This window comes from Ranitomeya variabilis, chromosome 4 (genome assembly GCF_051348905.1).
Source record: "Ranitomeya variabilis isolate aRanVar5 chromosome 4, aRanVar5.hap1, whole genome shotgun sequence".
Classification (NCBI taxonomy): Eukaryota; Metazoa; Chordata; class Amphibia; order Anura; family Dendrobatidae; genus Ranitomeya; species Ranitomeya variabilis.
The window spans coordinates 270,609,445-270,626,464 of NC_135235.1; the positions used below are offsets into that span (position 1 = coordinate 270,609,445).

Consider the following 17,020-nt stretch of genomic DNA (forward strand, 5'->3'; position numbering starts at 1 on the left):
GAGCTTGGTAGTTGCGCACAGAATGATAGTTCAGAGCTTTGTGGTTATGCACAGAATGATGGTACAGAGCTTGGTAGGTACGCACAGAATGATGGTACAGAGCTTGGTGGTTATGCAAAGAATGATAGTACAGAGCTTGGTGGTTACGCACAGAATGATGGTACAGAGCTAGGTAGTTATGCACAGAATGATGGTACAGAGCTTGGTAGTTACACACAGAATGATACAGAGCTTCATGGTTACGCACAGAATGATGGTACAGAGCTTGGTAGTTACGCACAGAATGATGGTACAGAGATTGGTAGTTATGCACAGAATGATGGTACAGAACTTGGTAGTTACACACAGAATGATGTTACACAGCTTCATGGTTACGCACAGAATGATGGTACAGAGCTTTGTGGTTATGCACAGAATGATGGCACAGAGCTTCATGGTTATGCACAGAATGATGGTACAGAGCTTGGTAGTCACGAACAGAATGATGGTACAGAGCTTGGTAGTTATGCACAGAATGATGGCACAGAGCTTGGTGATTACGCACAGAATGATGGTACAGAGCTTGGTAGTTACACACAGAATGATGGTACAGAGCTTGGTAGTTACACACAGAATGATGGTACAGAGCTTGGTAGTTACACACAGAATGATGGTACAGAGCTTGGTGGTTACAAACAGAATGATGGTACAGAGCTTGATGGTTACAAACAGAATGTTGGTACAGAGCTTGGTAGTTATGCACAGAATGATGGCACAGAGCTTGGTAGTTATGCACAGATTGATGGTACAGAGCTTGGTAGTTATGCACAGAATGATGGTACAGAGCTTGGTGGTTACGCACAGAATGATGGTACAGAGCTTGGTAGTTACACACAGAATAATGGTACAGAGTTTGGTGGTTACGCTGTTGTGAACTGTGTTTCTGGGCTCCCTCTGGTGGTCACTAACGGTATTGTGTTAGGCATGTCTTGTTGCAGGCCTGAGCTCCAGCTGTATCGTTAAGCAGCGGGTGTTCCCTATTTAAGTCTCTTCTGGACTCAGTCTCTTGCCTGGCATCGTTGTATCCAGACCTATATGGTCTCCTCCGGATTCCTTTCAGTCTGTCTCATGCAAGAAAAGCTAAGTCCGTTTTTGTACTTTTGATCATTTGCATTTTCCAGTATTTTTGTCCAGCTTGCTTACATTTGTTTTTCTGGCTCGCTGGAAGCTCTAGGGGGCTGATATTCTCCCCCCGCACCGTCAGTCGGTGTGGGGGTTCTTGAATATTCAGCATGGATGTTTTTGAAGGGTTTTCTGCTGACCGCATAGTCCACTATCTATTTTCTGCCTATCTAGACTAGTGGGCCTCACTTTGCTGAATCTAGTTCATCTCTACGTTTGTGTTTTCCTCTTGCCTCACCGTTATTATCTGTTGGGGGCTTTCTATCTCTTTGGGGTTCAATTTCTCTGGAGGCAAGTGAGGTCTTATTTTCCCTCTAGGGGTAGTCAGTTCTCCGGCTGGCTCGAGACGTCTAGAACCAACGTAGGCACGTTCACCGGCTGCTTTTAGTTGTGTTTGTTAGGATCAGGTATGCGGTTAGCCCAGTTTCCACCTCCCTAGAGCAGTATTTTGGTTTTTGCTATTTTGCCGGAATATCAGAGATCCTCTACCACTGGGAACATAACAGTATGCCAGGCCAAAAAGAAAATGTTTAATGCATCGCAGAAGCGGGATTAAAAAGAAGTTCTGAGTTGTTTGTTTTTGTTTTTTTTTGTTGCTGCAGTTTGCCTAGCTTCTTTCATCCCCTTTTACTCTGAGTGGTTGGAGTTCTGCTGCAGACATGAATGTCCAGACTCTGACTTCTAGTGTGGATCAGCTTGCTGCTAGGGTGCAAAGCATTCAGGATTTTGTTATCCATAACCCTATGTCTGAACCTAAAATACCTATTCCTGAACCGTTCTTTGGAGATAGATCTAAGTTCCTGAATTTTAGGAATAATTGCAGATTGTTTCTGTCTCTGAAACCTCGTTCCTCTGGTGATTCCGCTCAGCAAGTTAAGATTGTTATTTCCTTCTTGCGCGGCGACCCTCAAGATTGGGCCTTCTCTCTGGTGCCAGGAGATCCTGCATTGATAAATGTTGATGCGTTTTTTCTGGCACTTGGCTTGCTTTATGAGGAGCCTAATCTTGAAAATCAGGCTGAAAAGATGTTGCTGGCTATCTCTCAGGGTCAGGACGAACCTGAGGTGTATTGTCAGAAATTTCGGAAATGGTCCGTGCTTACTCAATGGAATGAGTGTGCTCTGGCTGCAAATTTCAGAAATGGTCTTTCTGAGGCCATTAAAGATGTGATGGTGGGGTTTCCTATCCCTACAGGTCTGAATGATTCAATGGCTCTGGCCATTCAAATTGATCGACGTTTGCGGGAGCGCAAATCTGTTAATCCTTTGGCGGTGCTGTCTGAACGGTCACCTGATTCTATGCAATGTGACAGAATTCTGACCAGAGCCGAGCGACAAAATCATAGACGTCAAAATGGGTTGTGTTTTTACTGTGGTGATTCAACACATGTTATCTCAGCATGCTCTAAACGCTTAAAAAAAATTGTTAATCCTGTCGCTATCGGTACTTTTCAGCCTAAGTTTATTCTGTCTGTGACTTTAATTTGTTCATTATCTTCTTACTCAGTTATGGCTTTTGTGGATTCTGGTGCTGCTTTAAGTCTGATGGATTTGTCGTTTGCCAAGCGCTGTGGTTTTGTCCTGGAGCCTTTGGAAAATCCTATTCCTCTTAGAGGAATTGATTCTACGCCATTGGCAGAAAATAAACCTCAGTATTGGACGCAAGTGACCATGTGCATGACTCCTGTACATCAGGAGGTGATTCGTTTTTTGGTACTGCATAAAATGCATGATGTTGTTGTTTTGGGTCTGCCATGGTTACAGGCCCATAATCCAGTTTTAGATTGGAAAGCTATGACTGTGTCCAGTTGGGGGTGTCAGGGGATTCATGGCGATTCTCCATTGGTGTCTATTGCTTCTTCTACTCCTTCTGAGATCCCTGAGTTTTTGTCAGACTTTCAGGATGTATTTAATGAGGCCAGTTCCAGTGCCCTTCCCCCTCATAGGGACTGCGATTGTGCTATAGATTTGATTCCTGGTAGTAAATTTCATAAGGGACGACTCTTTAATTTATCTGTGCCAGAGCATGCCGCGATGCGGAGCTATATAAAGGAGTCTTTGGAGAAGGGACATATTCGCCCATCCTCTTCTCCCCTTGGTGCAGGATTCTTTTTTGTGGGCAAGAAAGACGGGTCTTTGAGACCTTGTATTGATTATCGTCTTCTGAATAAGATCACGGTTAAATTTCAGTTTCCTTTGCCATTGTTGTCTGATTTGTTTGCTCGAATTAAGGGTGCCAGTTGGTTCACCAAGATAGATCTTCGTGGTGCGTATAACCTTGTGCGTATAAAGCAGGGAGATGAATAGAAAACGGCATTTAATACGCCCGAGGGTCATTTTGAGTACCTGGTGATGCCTTTTGGACTATCTAATGCCCCTTCTGTGTTTCAGTCCTTCATGCATGACATCTTCCGGAAATATCTGGATAAATTTATGATTATTTATCTGGATGATATTTTGGTTTTTTCTGATGATTGGGAGTCCCATGTGAACCAGGTCAGGATGGTGTTTCAGGTTCTGCGTGAAAACGCTCTATTTGTGAAGGGCTCAAAATGTATCTTTGGGGTACAGAAGGTTTCTTTTTTGGGTTTTATTTTTTCCCCTTCAACTGTAGAGATGGACCCAGTCAAGGTCCGTGCCATTCATGACTGGACTCAGCCCACATCTGTTAAAAGCCTGCCGAAGTTCTTGGGCTTTGCTAATTTTTACCGTCGTTTTATCACTAATTTTTCCAGCGTGGTTAAACCTTTGACGGATATGACCAAGAAGGGTTCTGATGTTGCTAATTGGTCTCCTGCGGCCGTGGAGGCCTTTCGGGAGCTGAAGCGTCGGTTTACTTCAGCGCCAGTCTTGTGTCAGCCGGATGTCTCTCTTCCCTTCCAGGTGGAAGTTGATGCTTCTGAGATTGGTGCAGGGGCCGTTTTGTCGCAAAAAAGTTCTGATGGCTCCGTGATGAAGCCATGCGCCTTCTTTTCAAGAAAATTTTAGCCTGCTGAGCGGAACTATGATGTTGGTAATCAGGAGTTATTGGCTATGAAGTGGGCATTTGAAGAGTGGCGTCATTGGCTCGAGGGAGCTAGACATCGTGTGGTGGTCTTGACTGATCATAAAAATCTAATTTACCTCGAGTCTGCCAAACGCCTGAATCCTAGACAGGCTCGTTGGTCGTTGTTTTTCTCCCGTTTTGACTTTGTGGTCTCGTTCCTGCCTGGTTCAAAAAACGTGAAGGCTGATGCACTTTCTAGGAGTTTTGTGCCTGACTCTCCGGGAGTCTCGGAGCCGGCTGGTATTCTCAGAGAGGGAGTGATTTTGTCTGCCATTTCCCCAGATTTGCGACGAGTGCTGCAGAGGTTTCAGGCTGATAGACCTGATCGTTGCCCACCGGAGAGACTGTTTGTCCCTGACAGATCGACCAGCAGAGTTATTTCTGAGGTTCATTCTTCAGTGTTGGCGGGACATCCTGGGATTTTCGGTACCAGAGATTTGGTGGCTAGGTCCTTTTGGTGGCCTTCCTTGTCGCGGGATGTGCGTTCCTTTGTGCAGTCCTGTGGGATTTGTGCTCGGGCTAAGCCTTGTTGTTCTTGTGCCAGTGGGTTGCTTTTGCCCTTGCCTATCCCGAAGAGGCCTTGGACGCACATTTCCATGGATTTCATTTCGGATCTTCCGGTATCTCGGAAGATGTCTGTCATCTGGGTGGTGTGCGACCGTTTCTCTAAAATGGTCCATTTGGTGCCCTTGCCTAAGCTGCCTTCCTCCTCTGATTTGGTTCCTTTGTTCTATCAGAATGTGGTTCGGTTGCACGGCATCCCTGAGAATATTGTGTCTGACAGAGGATCCCAGTTTGTTTCCAGATTCTGGTGATCCTTTTGTGCTAAGATGGGTATTGATTTGTCTTTTTCGTCGGCTTTTCATCCTCAAAATAATGGCCAGACCGAGCGAACTAATCAAACGTTGGAGACCTATTTGAGATGTTTTGTTTCTGCTGATCAGGACGATTGGGTTACCTTTTTGCCACTGGCCGAGTTTGCCCTTAATAATCGGGCTAGTTCTGCCACTTTGGTTTCGCCCTTTTTCTGCAACTCTGGTTTTCATCCTCGTTTCTCCTCGGGCCAGGTTGAACCTTCTGACTGTCCTGGTTGATTCTGTGGTGGATAGGTTGCAGCGGATTTGGAACCATGTGGTGGACAATTTGAAATTGTCACAAGACAAGGCCCAGCGTTTTGCCAACCGCCGCCGCGGTGTGGGTCCCCGACTTCGTGTTGGGGATTTGGTTTCGTTGTCTTCTCGGCATGTTCCTTTGAAGGTCTCCTCTCCTAAGTTCAAGCCTCGCTTTATCGGTCCTTATAAGATTTTGGAAATCCTTAACCCGGTGTCTTTCCGCTTGGACCTTCCAGCGTCATTCGCCATTCATAATGTGTTCCATAGGTCCTTGTTGCGGCGGTACGTGGTGCCTGTGGTTCCTGCTGTTGAGCCTCCTGCCCCGGTTTTGGTTGAGGGCGAGTTGGAGTACGTGGTGGAGAAGATTTTGGATTCTCGTATCTCTAGACGGAAACTCCAGTATTTAGTTAAGTGGAAAGGCTATGGTCAGGAGGATAATTCCTGGGTTGTCGCCTCTGATGTTCATGCGGCTGATTTGGTTCATGCCTTTCACGCTGCTCATCCTGATCGCCCTGGGGGTCTTGGTGAGGGTTCGGTGACCCCTCCTCAAGGGGGGGGTACTGTTGTGAACTGTGTTTCTGGGCTCCCTCTGGTGGTCACTAACGGTATTGTGTTAGGCATGTCTTGTTGCAGGCCTGAGCTCCAGCTGTATTGTTAAGCAGCGGGTGTTCCCTATTTAAGTCTCTTCTGGACTCAGTCTCTTGCCTGGCATCGTTGTATCCAGACCTATATGGTCTCCTCCGGATTCCTTTCAGTCTGTCTCATGCAAGAAAAGCTAAGTCCGTTTTTGTACTTTTGATCATTTGCATTTTCCAGTATTTTTGTCCAGCTTGCTTACATTTGTTTTTCTGGCTCGCTGGAAGCTCTAGGGGGCTGATATTCTCCCCCCGCACCGTCAGTCGGTGTGGGGGTTCTTGAATATTCAGCGTGGATGTTTTTGAAGGGTTTTCTGCTGACCGCATAGTCCACTATCTATTTTCTGCCTATCTAGACTAGTGGGCCTCACTTTGCTGAATCTAGTTCATCTCTACGTTTGTGTTTTCCTCTTGCCTCACCGTTATTATCTGTTGGGGGCTTTCTATCTCTTTGGGGTTCAATTTCTCTGGAGGCAAGTGAGGTCTTATTTTCCCTCTAGGGGTAGTCAGTTCTCCGGCTGGCTCGAGACGTCTAGAACCAACGTAGGCACGTTCACCGGCTGCTTTTAGTTCTGTTTGTTAGGATCAGGTATGCGGTTAGCCCAGTTTCCACCTCCCTAGAGCAGTATTTTGGTTTTTGCTATTTTGCCGGAATATCAGAGATCCTCTACCACTGGGAACATAACATTACGCACAGAATGATGGTACAGAGCTTGGTGGTTACTCAAAGAATGATGGTACAGAGCTTGGTGGTTACGCACAGAATGATGGTACAGAGTTGGTAGTTCCGCACAGAATGATGGTACAGAGCTTGGTAGTTACACACAGAATGATGGTACAGAGCTTGGTGGTTACTCACAGAATGAGGGTACAGAGCTTGGTGGTTATGCACAGAATGATGGTACAGAGCTTGGTAGGTACGCACAGAATGATGGTACAGAGCTTGGTGGTTATGCAAAGAATGATAGTACAGAGCTTGGTGGTTACAAACAGAATGATAGTAATGATAGTACAGAGCTTGGTAGTTACGCACAGAATGATGGTACAGAGCTTGGTAGTTATGCACAGAATGATGGTACAGAGCTTGGTAGTTACACACAGAATGATGGTACAGAGCTTCATGGTTACGCACAGAATGATGGTACAGAGCTTGGTAGTTACGCACAGAATGATGGTACAGAGATTGGTAGTTATGCACAGAATGATGGTACAGAGCTTGGTAGTTACACACAGAATGATGTTACAGAGCTTCATGGTTACGCACAGAATGATGGTACAGAGCTTTGTGGTTATGCACAGAATGATGGTACAGAGCTTGGTGGTTACACACAGAATGATGGTACAGAGCTTCATGGTTATGCACAGAATGATGGTACAGAGCTTGGTGGTTACGCACAGAATGATGGTTCAGAGCTTGGTAGTCACGAACAGAATGATGGTACAGAGCTTGGTAGTTATGCACAGAATGATGGCACAGAGCTTGGTGATTACGCACAGAATGATGGTAAAGAGCTTGGTAATTATGCAAAGAATGATGGTTCAGAGTTTGGTGGTTATGCACAAAATGGTGGTACAGAGCTTGGTAGTTACGCACAGAATGATGGTACAGAGCTTGGTAGTTACGCAAAGAATGATGGTACAGAGCTTGGTAGTTACACACAGAATGATGGTACAGAGCTTGGTAGTTATGCACAGAATGATGGTACAGAGCTTGGTAGTTACACACAGAATGATGGTACAGAGCTTGGTGGTTACACACAGAATGATGGTACAGAGCTTGGTAGTTATGCACAGAATGATGGTACAGAGCTTGGTAGTTACACACAGAATGATGGTACAGAGCTTGGTGGTTACACACAGAATGATGATACAGAGCTTGGTAGTTACACACAGAATGATGGTACAGAGCTTGGTAGTTACACACAGAATGATGGTACAGAGCTTGGTAGTTACGCACAGAACGATGGTACAGAGCTTGGTAGTTACGCACAGAATGATGGTGCAGAGCTTGGTGGTTACGCACAGAATGAAGATACAGAGCTTGGTGGTTATGCACAGAATGATAGTACAGAGCTTTGTGGTTACGCACAGAATGATGGTGCAGAGCTTGGTGGTTACATACAGAATGATGGTACAGAAGTTGGTGGTTACGCACAGAATGATCGTACAGAGCTTGGTGGTTATGCACAGAATGATGGTACAGAGCTTAGTGGTTACGCACAGAATGATGGTACAGAGATTGGAGGTTGCACTTCAGAGTCGAGGCACAGAGCTCAACCACTTTGTCTTTGTCAAACTCATTAAAAAGTTTTGCCAAAATGGCAAAATATCCCTTTTCTGATTACTGGGTGTCCAACAGTTATCCAACAGTTATCTAGTGATCCCAAGAACGTGACTGCTATCTCTCCCATCTTAAAAGGAGCATTTACTGGACCTCCACCCTGTTCATTGTTTACAGGAAGTACTGGAGCACGATAGTTGACTTTCTCCGGCAGTCTCATAGACAATGAATGGAGCTAAGGCTGAGAATGTGCAACCCAGCTCCATTCAAGACCCTTCTTTTCAGAGCTCTATTCTCGGAAGGTTGGACCCCCAGTATTCACAATGTGATCCACCATCCTACAGACTGGAGATAACTTGCAGTTTTGGCAAAACTACTTTAAGTAAGGGACCCTCCAGGTACTGAGCCTTTACATCACACACTTACCTGCGTGCAGGTAATCTCCGTAATTTTTGGGACTTTTCCAGTTGGGTTTTTGGTGCAACAACGTAGACTGAATCATAATAGGGGGAATGTTTATGTAATTAATCATCCTCGAACTTATCTCTTTGAAATGCTATTATCAATTTACACTTTTCCAACAGATACATTGGTGTCTGGGTTTTTTAAAGTCACAATGCTGCACCTGTACATTGAGTTCCTGTATAAAAATAATATTCACCCATTAAAAGGTCCTTATGTCACATCTTATAATTAAAGGAGCACTCCTGCAATATAATGATTGTCAATTAAAATAAATACTCAAATGCGTTCTGCCTGTAGTGTGATCTGTGCGGTTCTGCTTCAACTATAGCGACAAAAGGGACAAAATCCTTTGTAACCAGGCATATTAATCTCTGAAATGTTCCAGCAGTTCATCGAGGAAATACTTTAAAGAGACAGTAGGGGACGATAGATGAAGACCAGACCAGAAAGTATAGCTGGAGAATCCAGAGACGAGACAAGCCCAGCCCTCTCACCGGCCAACTCTTCCTAGCGCTGCTTGAGATGACTGACAGGTTTTTCCCTTATAGGTACATATGGAAAGAACCGTCAATCACCTAAAACAGCGCTGGGAAGAGCCATCTAGTGGTGGTGCCGGGCTACTCTTGTGTCTGGATGCTCTAAATAGACCTTCTCTGAGCATTTAATAGAAAATAGACCTTGCTGATTTATGCAGCATACATTAGATGACAGGTTCCCTTCAAACCAAACTTAAAAGCAGCAGTCAGATCTCTGGAAAAGTACTGACACATTTCAGACCAGCGATGGTGCAGGATTGGCACCAAATTCTGTGAAAACCACTCAATTCCCAGGCTGTTTGTTACTCATCTTCCCCAGGTCCATCGCTGTGTCTCCACCACTGCTTGACGTTATGTCGACAGTGTGGCAGCCAATCAGCTGCTCTGATACGGGTGCTTTGTCTACATGGGCAGAGCTGCTGAGCTTAGCGATTGGCTGCCCCTCTGTTGACGCCACGTCAAGGCTGGAGCCAATATCAGATGCCAGGAATCGTGATGGAGACTGAGTGTTGGACCTGGGGAAGGTGAGTAAAGCCACCATACACATTAGACTAATTGGTGGATCGGTTTGGCTGACGGTGTAATGAGTATGGGGGGCCCCGGCTAAATTACTAAGATATCGATGGAACATGTCTGATTTCAGACTTCCGATCACATTGTCCCAGCCACCAGCCGATGTACCAGTGAGCGACTTTCTCGTAGAGAACACAGGGGCGCTTGGCCGAAAGAGGTTGCGCACTTTGGTTTGGTACTTTCCTATAGGGTACAACCCCTTTAAGTAAAAAAAAAACAATTAGTTTCGCTGTTTGTCCCAGAGTAGCTGTCACTCTTCCTCCTGTTCCTTGCATTAAATAGCAAATAAACCCACCATAATAACCTCCGTCTATTCTTCTATAAATGAATTGAGGTTTTATTTCCGCAAACTCCAGATGAATGCAACAAAGTCTCCATTGTTATTTTGCCACAGATTTGTCACCTTGGACGTTCTCCAGAAACACCGCAGGCCATCACCTGTGACTGGTAACAGTGTAAAATCCAGAACAAAAGTGAAATCTGCAGGTTCTGATAATGACCCAATATGAATGTGGTCGAGTCCAGTCGCCCTCGGAAAAGAGAAGGATCGGGTTACCCAGGATTTGGCAGACCGCTGTGTTACTGGGATATAACTCACTGCAGGGTAATGGAGTCTGGCAGCAACATATCTCCCATTGAATTAAAGGGAATATCTCATCAGAAAACGATCTGCTGTTTAAATCAGGATTTTACATTAAATGTATTTTTTTAATTTTTGACAATGTTTTTATTCAAACTTCCATAACACAAACTATGTAAAAACAAGGACAATTTTTGTCGTTTTCATAGTAGACACTCTAGACACTACAGAAGACAATAGGTGATGTTACAGCTCACCTCCTCCTCCTGTACAATGAATGATAACCCCTCTATAAACAGTAGATAACACAGGATCCACCATTCACAATAGGTGATGTCACAGCTCACCTCCTCCTCATCCTGCACAATGACTGATAACACCTCTATATACAGTATGTAATACAGTATCCACCATTCACAATAGGTGATGTCACAGCTCACCTCCTCCTACTGTAAAATGACTGATAACACCTCTATATACAGTAGATAACACAGGATCCAACATTCACAATAGGTGATGTCACAGCTCACCTCCTCCTCCTCCTGTACAATGACTGATAACACCTCTATGTACAGGAGATAACACAGGATCCACCACTCACAATAGGTGATGTCACAGCTCACTTCCTCCTCCTGTACAATGACTGATAACACTTCTATATACAGTAGATAACATAGGATCCACCATTCACAATAGATGATGTCACAGCTCACCTCCTCCTCCTGTACAATGACTGATAACACCTCTGTATACAGTAGATAACACAGGATCCACCATTTACAATAGATGATGTCACAGCTCACCTCCTCCTCCTGTACAATGACTGATAACACCTCTATATACAGTAGATAACACAGGATCCAACATTCACAATAGGTGATGTCACAGCTCACCTCCTCCTACTGTAAAATGACTGATAACACCTCTATATACAGTAGATAACACAGGATCCAACATTCACAATAGGTGATGTCACAGCTCACCTCCTCCTCCTCCTGTACAATGACTGATAACACCTCTATGTACAGTAGATAACACAGGATCCACAACTCACAATAGTTGATGTCACAGCTCACCTCCTCCTCCTGTACAATGACTGATAACACCTCTATATACAGTAGATAACACAGGATCCACCATTCACAATAGGTGATATCACAGCGCACCTCCTCCTTCTGTAAAATGACTGATAACACCTCTATATACAGTAGATAACACAGGATCCATCATTCACAATATGTGATGTCACAGCTCACCTCCTCCTGTACAATGACTGATAACACCTCTATATACAGTAGATAACACAGGATCCACCATACACAATAGGTGATATCACAGCTCACCTCCTCCTCCTGTACAATGACTGATAACACCTCTGTATACAGTAGATAACACAGAATCCACCATTCACAATAGATTATGTCACAGCTCACCTCCTCCTCCTGTACAATGACTGATAACACCTCTATATACAGTAGATAACACAGGATCCACCATTCACAATAGGTGATGTCACAGCTCACCTCCTCCTCCTGTACAAAATACTGATAACACCTCTATATTCAGTAGGTAACACAGGATCCACCATTCACAATAGGTGATGTCACAGCTCACCTCCTCCCCCGATACAGTGACTGATAACACCTCTATATACAGTGGATTACACAGGATGTACCATTCACAATAGGTGATATCAAGGACTTTTTTGTAATATATACATAATAGTGATATGAAAATTACAAACACATTTATCAAATATTTCAAAAAAAATACAATTAGCATAAAATCTTGATTGCGCTTCTCATCGTTCTTGTGTCAGCACCGGTGGGATACATCATTCTGGTTAGGCGTCTCCGCCATCCTACTGATGTGTAACCTGCTCTCTGTAATATCAGGGACACAGGAAGATGATTCTCTTTATAAGCAAACACTAGATTTACAGAACAAAGGAACGGGGCGAATAGCGGGTGATATTGTGTTACAGTTTGGGGAATGTTGCCAGCCAGCATGGAAACATATACAATGTCCCTGCACAAACTATCCACAGTCACTATAGAATATATCAGCCCTAGGCTCTATAGTGAGGAACAGCTGCCCCAGAAATCGAGAATCTCCCCACCTCCTCCACAATATGAGGACTCTTGTTGGTAAGGTCTAATTGCCATGATAAAATCATTCCAAAAATATGATACTTTCATTGGGTTGTATGAGACCACCAAATTATAAATTTTTGAAGCATTATTTATTTAATTATTCATTTATTTCCCTTATATATTCCCCTATTTACTCTGTTTTTTTTATTTTAAATGAGCCATACGGTTCCAGAGATATGAACCTCTTTATTTACTGCCATTTTTCATGGTCTTTCCCAAGGGGGTGGAGCTCACAGGATCCTCTGGGGCGTTTGTTTATGCAGCTCTGCATGATTACTCTGCAAGCACCGCCCTTGCAGGGCATAAAAATTACATCTAAATAAAAAGACCCATATCTATGGAATCATAAGGCATTTAAAAACAAAACAACACTGCACACTCAGGGGAGCAGTGGGAATATAGTACGAGGAAGAACTTGGCACTTTTCACCAAGTGATATGTCCCCTTGATCCTGAAGAAGAACATGCATACTCTATGTACATGCTATCCTCGGTCAGATTCAATTTCAGGACCCTAGTGTTACTGCTTAAAGAAAACATCAAGTTTTAAGGTGCATTGTTTTCTGACATTATTTAGGTCCTATAGGTAAAAAAAACACCCCAAAAATTTGCATTTCCTGAAAATGTTACAATCCGAGAACAAAAATGCCCAAACACAACACAAAATTAGTTTGTATGCAGCATTAAAGACTTTAAAGTAACATGTGGCTGCATAAATAAACCACCAGCAAAACAACACTTTGCAGCTCGAACTTCGTTTTGTATTTTATCCTGCAGATCACCGGGGTTCTTGGCCCAGAATGATGGCCCCTGACTAAGCTCATCGTGTGCACAGAGCAGAGTGCAGGCCCAGAGACTTTGTATCGAGTCTGTACACTGCTCTTACATGCTCTGACATACAAAATATTAAAAAAGCTGCAAAGTCGAGACGCACTTTAAGAATCCTCTGTATAAAGTCACTATTAGGACTATGTAAAGAAAAAATGTTATTCGTTATCAGCGCCAGACTGAGCTCCCAATGGCCCACCGGTGACACTGATTCTTTGGGTCAGCTGCTCAGTCACATGAAATATTTCCTGACCCTTTTTAACAAATTTGATTCTGCTGGTCAGTTTGGAAAATGAGAGATGCTTCTTTTGTTTTTACATATTGCATTAAGTGTACTGTGCCAATGACTGCTCGGGTTGGTGTATGGGTGACTTACTCCTGCATGGGGACCCACCAGGGGATTCACCTGTCCGAGTCTGGTCATTAATGACAATCACAAAGTCTACGTCATGAGTCTGTGTTTGAACCCTTGAACCTGTGCTTTGTGGTAAGCTTCTCTGTCCATAGAGCCACAGCAGATACACCTTTTCTCTGGGTGTTTAGTCTTTTTAAGGTAACATATTTTAATTTACTAATTTGTCTGCCCTATCACCTTTTGGGTGTGGCTTTATATACTTTCCCCTTGCTGGTTCTTCCTTCTGGTGATAGTCTCATTTTGATGTTCAGCCATACTGCTGTATTCTAAGCCAGTCAGTATAAGACCAGCTAGGGTTAATCTCATTGCGTTTTTATGTTCTTTTCCCTTCTGTAGGTAACTAACTCTTTGCTCTGCACTTAGGTTCTTTAGGAGGAACATGAAGTGCTCGACAGCCTTTCAGGCAGCTTAGGTCCAAGTTTCCATCTTCTAGTCTGTGGTTATGGCTATCTTGGCTCACGCAGGTACCAGTAGTGGCTGCGGGGTCAGGACCTCTAGTCTGTATAGGAATTGGCAGGGTCAGCTGCAGTTTTTTGTGTGTTACCTATTTTTCCTGATTGAGTAGTTACACTGTCTATGATCAGCTTTATATCCTGAAATTAGTTGCAATGGTTGAAGTGCCTAGGAGAACTATCCACAATCCATGAGACCCGCTCAGAATGAAGTGCATGAAGTGATAGTGTTGAGGGAGGATTTAAAGTGATCCTTCACGGTTAACCCAGTGATTTCCAAATTAATATATAAGGTGTTGCCGGCAACTGAAAATGACCAGACGGAGACGTGTGTCTCTGTATGGGGGATCGAGCAGATCTCTGGCCCCCGTTTATTCTGCATGACTTTATCATAGTCATAGAAATTACACTTCAACCAATCCTTCACACTAGGACTAGGCTCCATAGATACTGTATTGTTCATGACCAATTCCTCATAATGCACTGACATATTGTTACTTACTCATACAAGTCATCATGCAGATCACGGTTTTCTTCCCTATTTAGAACAATTTTGCAGTCAATTTCATAGGAAGTCCATTGATATCTTGTGTAAAGAGAACAAACAACTTGCAGATGTTGTCCTTGGTGGCAATTTGAACCCAGGGCGCCCCAGATCCAGCATAAATTGGTAGATCTGGTTTTAAAACTTCTATTAATACTTTAATCTCTAGAACAGTGAGGACCAACCTGATCACACCCAGCCAGTAGGAATGATGGGGCTGTCAGCATCACTAATGGTCCAGCTGACCAACCGATCTCTACGGGACCAATCAGCTAGTGGTTCGGTGGGCCAACGGGTGGTCTATTTAAATTCTCCCAGCGATCCTCACCTATCTAACCCCTAGATACCCTAGTAAATTGACCACTTAACTGCCCAGCCTCAATCGCTCTATGTTTATTTTATTATGGCCTAATTTCCCTTGACTATACTTTGGTTCTGATTTTGTCTATGTTCCAGTCTCTCCGGATCTGATCCGACATGTTGACTTTACGGTTTATTCTCCACGCTTCTCAAAGTTATCCAACTTCTTCTTCAGGAGCCCCATAGAGATCCTTGTATGGGACCTGCTAGGCACCGTGGCCAGCACGAAGTCTGCCCAGAGATGCCCATTTTGAGCTGACGTATTCCTGCCAGGAAGTATTATTTAGAGTAAACCTAGGTAGAAACAAAACACTTTCCGGAAACTCCCAGATAACAACAAGGACAAATATGGTTCTTATTGGAATATTAGTGCCAGCTTCTCCAAGAAGACACTGGTGGAGGACATCTTCACGGGCTATAATAGTAATGGAGGTTAAAGGCTGGACACAAGGACGGAATACAAAATATCTACATTGGCTTTTCTCTACTTTTTCTATCTTGACTAAATAAACAATCAAATGTAATAATAAGAAACACAACGACAGTATTATGCAAAGTTCTAAGAATATCTGAAATGGGTTCATCCTACAGCGGAGGAATCGAGTCTGGTTGCAAAGTCAAGTACTTACTGGAGCGTTGTCCATTAATGAAGGCGAGAAGATCAGATGAGAAGAAGATGGTTCATGTCAGTCTTTCCTCTGTTTCGGATTAAACCTGAGTTAATGAAAACTCAAGTAAAACTTTTGGCCTCTTTAGTTTCCTTTCTTGGCCTGCCGCTGGTTCTGGTTGCCTCGTATGGACTCAGTTTTATCTCCGTTTCTTTGCTATAGGGTGGTGATACTTGTAAGTAATCGTGGAATAGGTTACACCACTGATATTTGTTTTTCTCCAGGTAACGCTTTAACTTATGTCCTCTGTGGTCAGAGGTAAAGTGCGTCTCCTTTGTGTTTCGGTTGGTGCCAACCCTCTTCTTCCTCCCCCTTTCTCTGTCCCGGGCACAAGGAGTCCTCTTCTCTTGTATTGCTTTGCCTTTTTTCCTGTCCCAAGAAGCATCCCAGCTCTCCTCCCTCCCAGGTAATTTCAATCCTGTCCTCATCCCCTCCCAAACTCACCCAACCTGTCACACCGGCCTCTGGCATCATCCGAGTCCTGTCATCGCTCCACTGCTCCTACTTCTTCACAAGTAAGCTGTGGGTGGCATCCAGCATAGTGGCACAATTCAAGAGGAAAGTGCAATGTATCACTTTCATAAGGCTACATGGCAACACCGGTAAATAGGAGCCAAAATGGTCAACACCTTCTTGGAATCGTGAATAATTCATATATTAGGTCTGGCCAAGTACGGCTTTGTGGGCTATGACTACAGGGGACAACCACACAAGTTCCAAACCTAAGATTCCATCAACCCACCACAGTGACCCCACTGATCTAGCACATGGGGCTCTAAAATGCACCATTGGAAGTGAGTGGTGGCTTCTTTGCCTCTGGAGGTGAGATGGTCGTCCATAACTCCCCGGTAGGGCCATAGAAAATGGGCATTCCAGAGCCCCATTATCAGGGGTTTTGGGCATCCGACTGCTGGATAAGTGAAGACTTTTTATGATGGGAAGAACTTCATAAGCTTCGATCCGGGTTCCTCTTTTAGATTGTCTCCAATATGTGTCAGTACATGACCAAGCAGGGATCTCAGTGATTGATTTGTATTATTTGCTAAGCCAGCTCCTTTGTGTTTCACAGCCAATACGTAGGTATAGAAGGGGGCTGGCTTAGCTATTGAAAAAAAACAGGCAGCCAGCCTCCTTCACAAACAGCTTTCTTTAGGACCCGAGAGAGGAAATAATGTCCTATGTTAGACACAATCTAAAAGAGACAAAACCCAAG

The 17,020-nt window shown here is 44.0% G+C and overlaps 1 protein-coding gene across 1 annotated transcript in view; it reads right to left on the bottom strand.

The window, feature by feature from the left end:
• The window catches only part of TMPRSS13 (transmembrane serine protease 13), a 51,216-nt gene extending 35,028 nt beyond the window's left edge, over window positions 1-16,188 (bottom strand). The window contains exon 1 of the mRNA XM_077257447.1: window positions 15,769-16,188. Within this exon, the coding sequence (XP_077113562.1) occupies window positions 15,769-15,783 (15 nt within the window). The 5' untranslated portion in view covers window positions 15,784-16,188. The remainder of the gene's footprint in view (window positions 1-15,768) is intronic.
• Window positions 16,189-17,020: the final 832 nt, after the last annotated feature.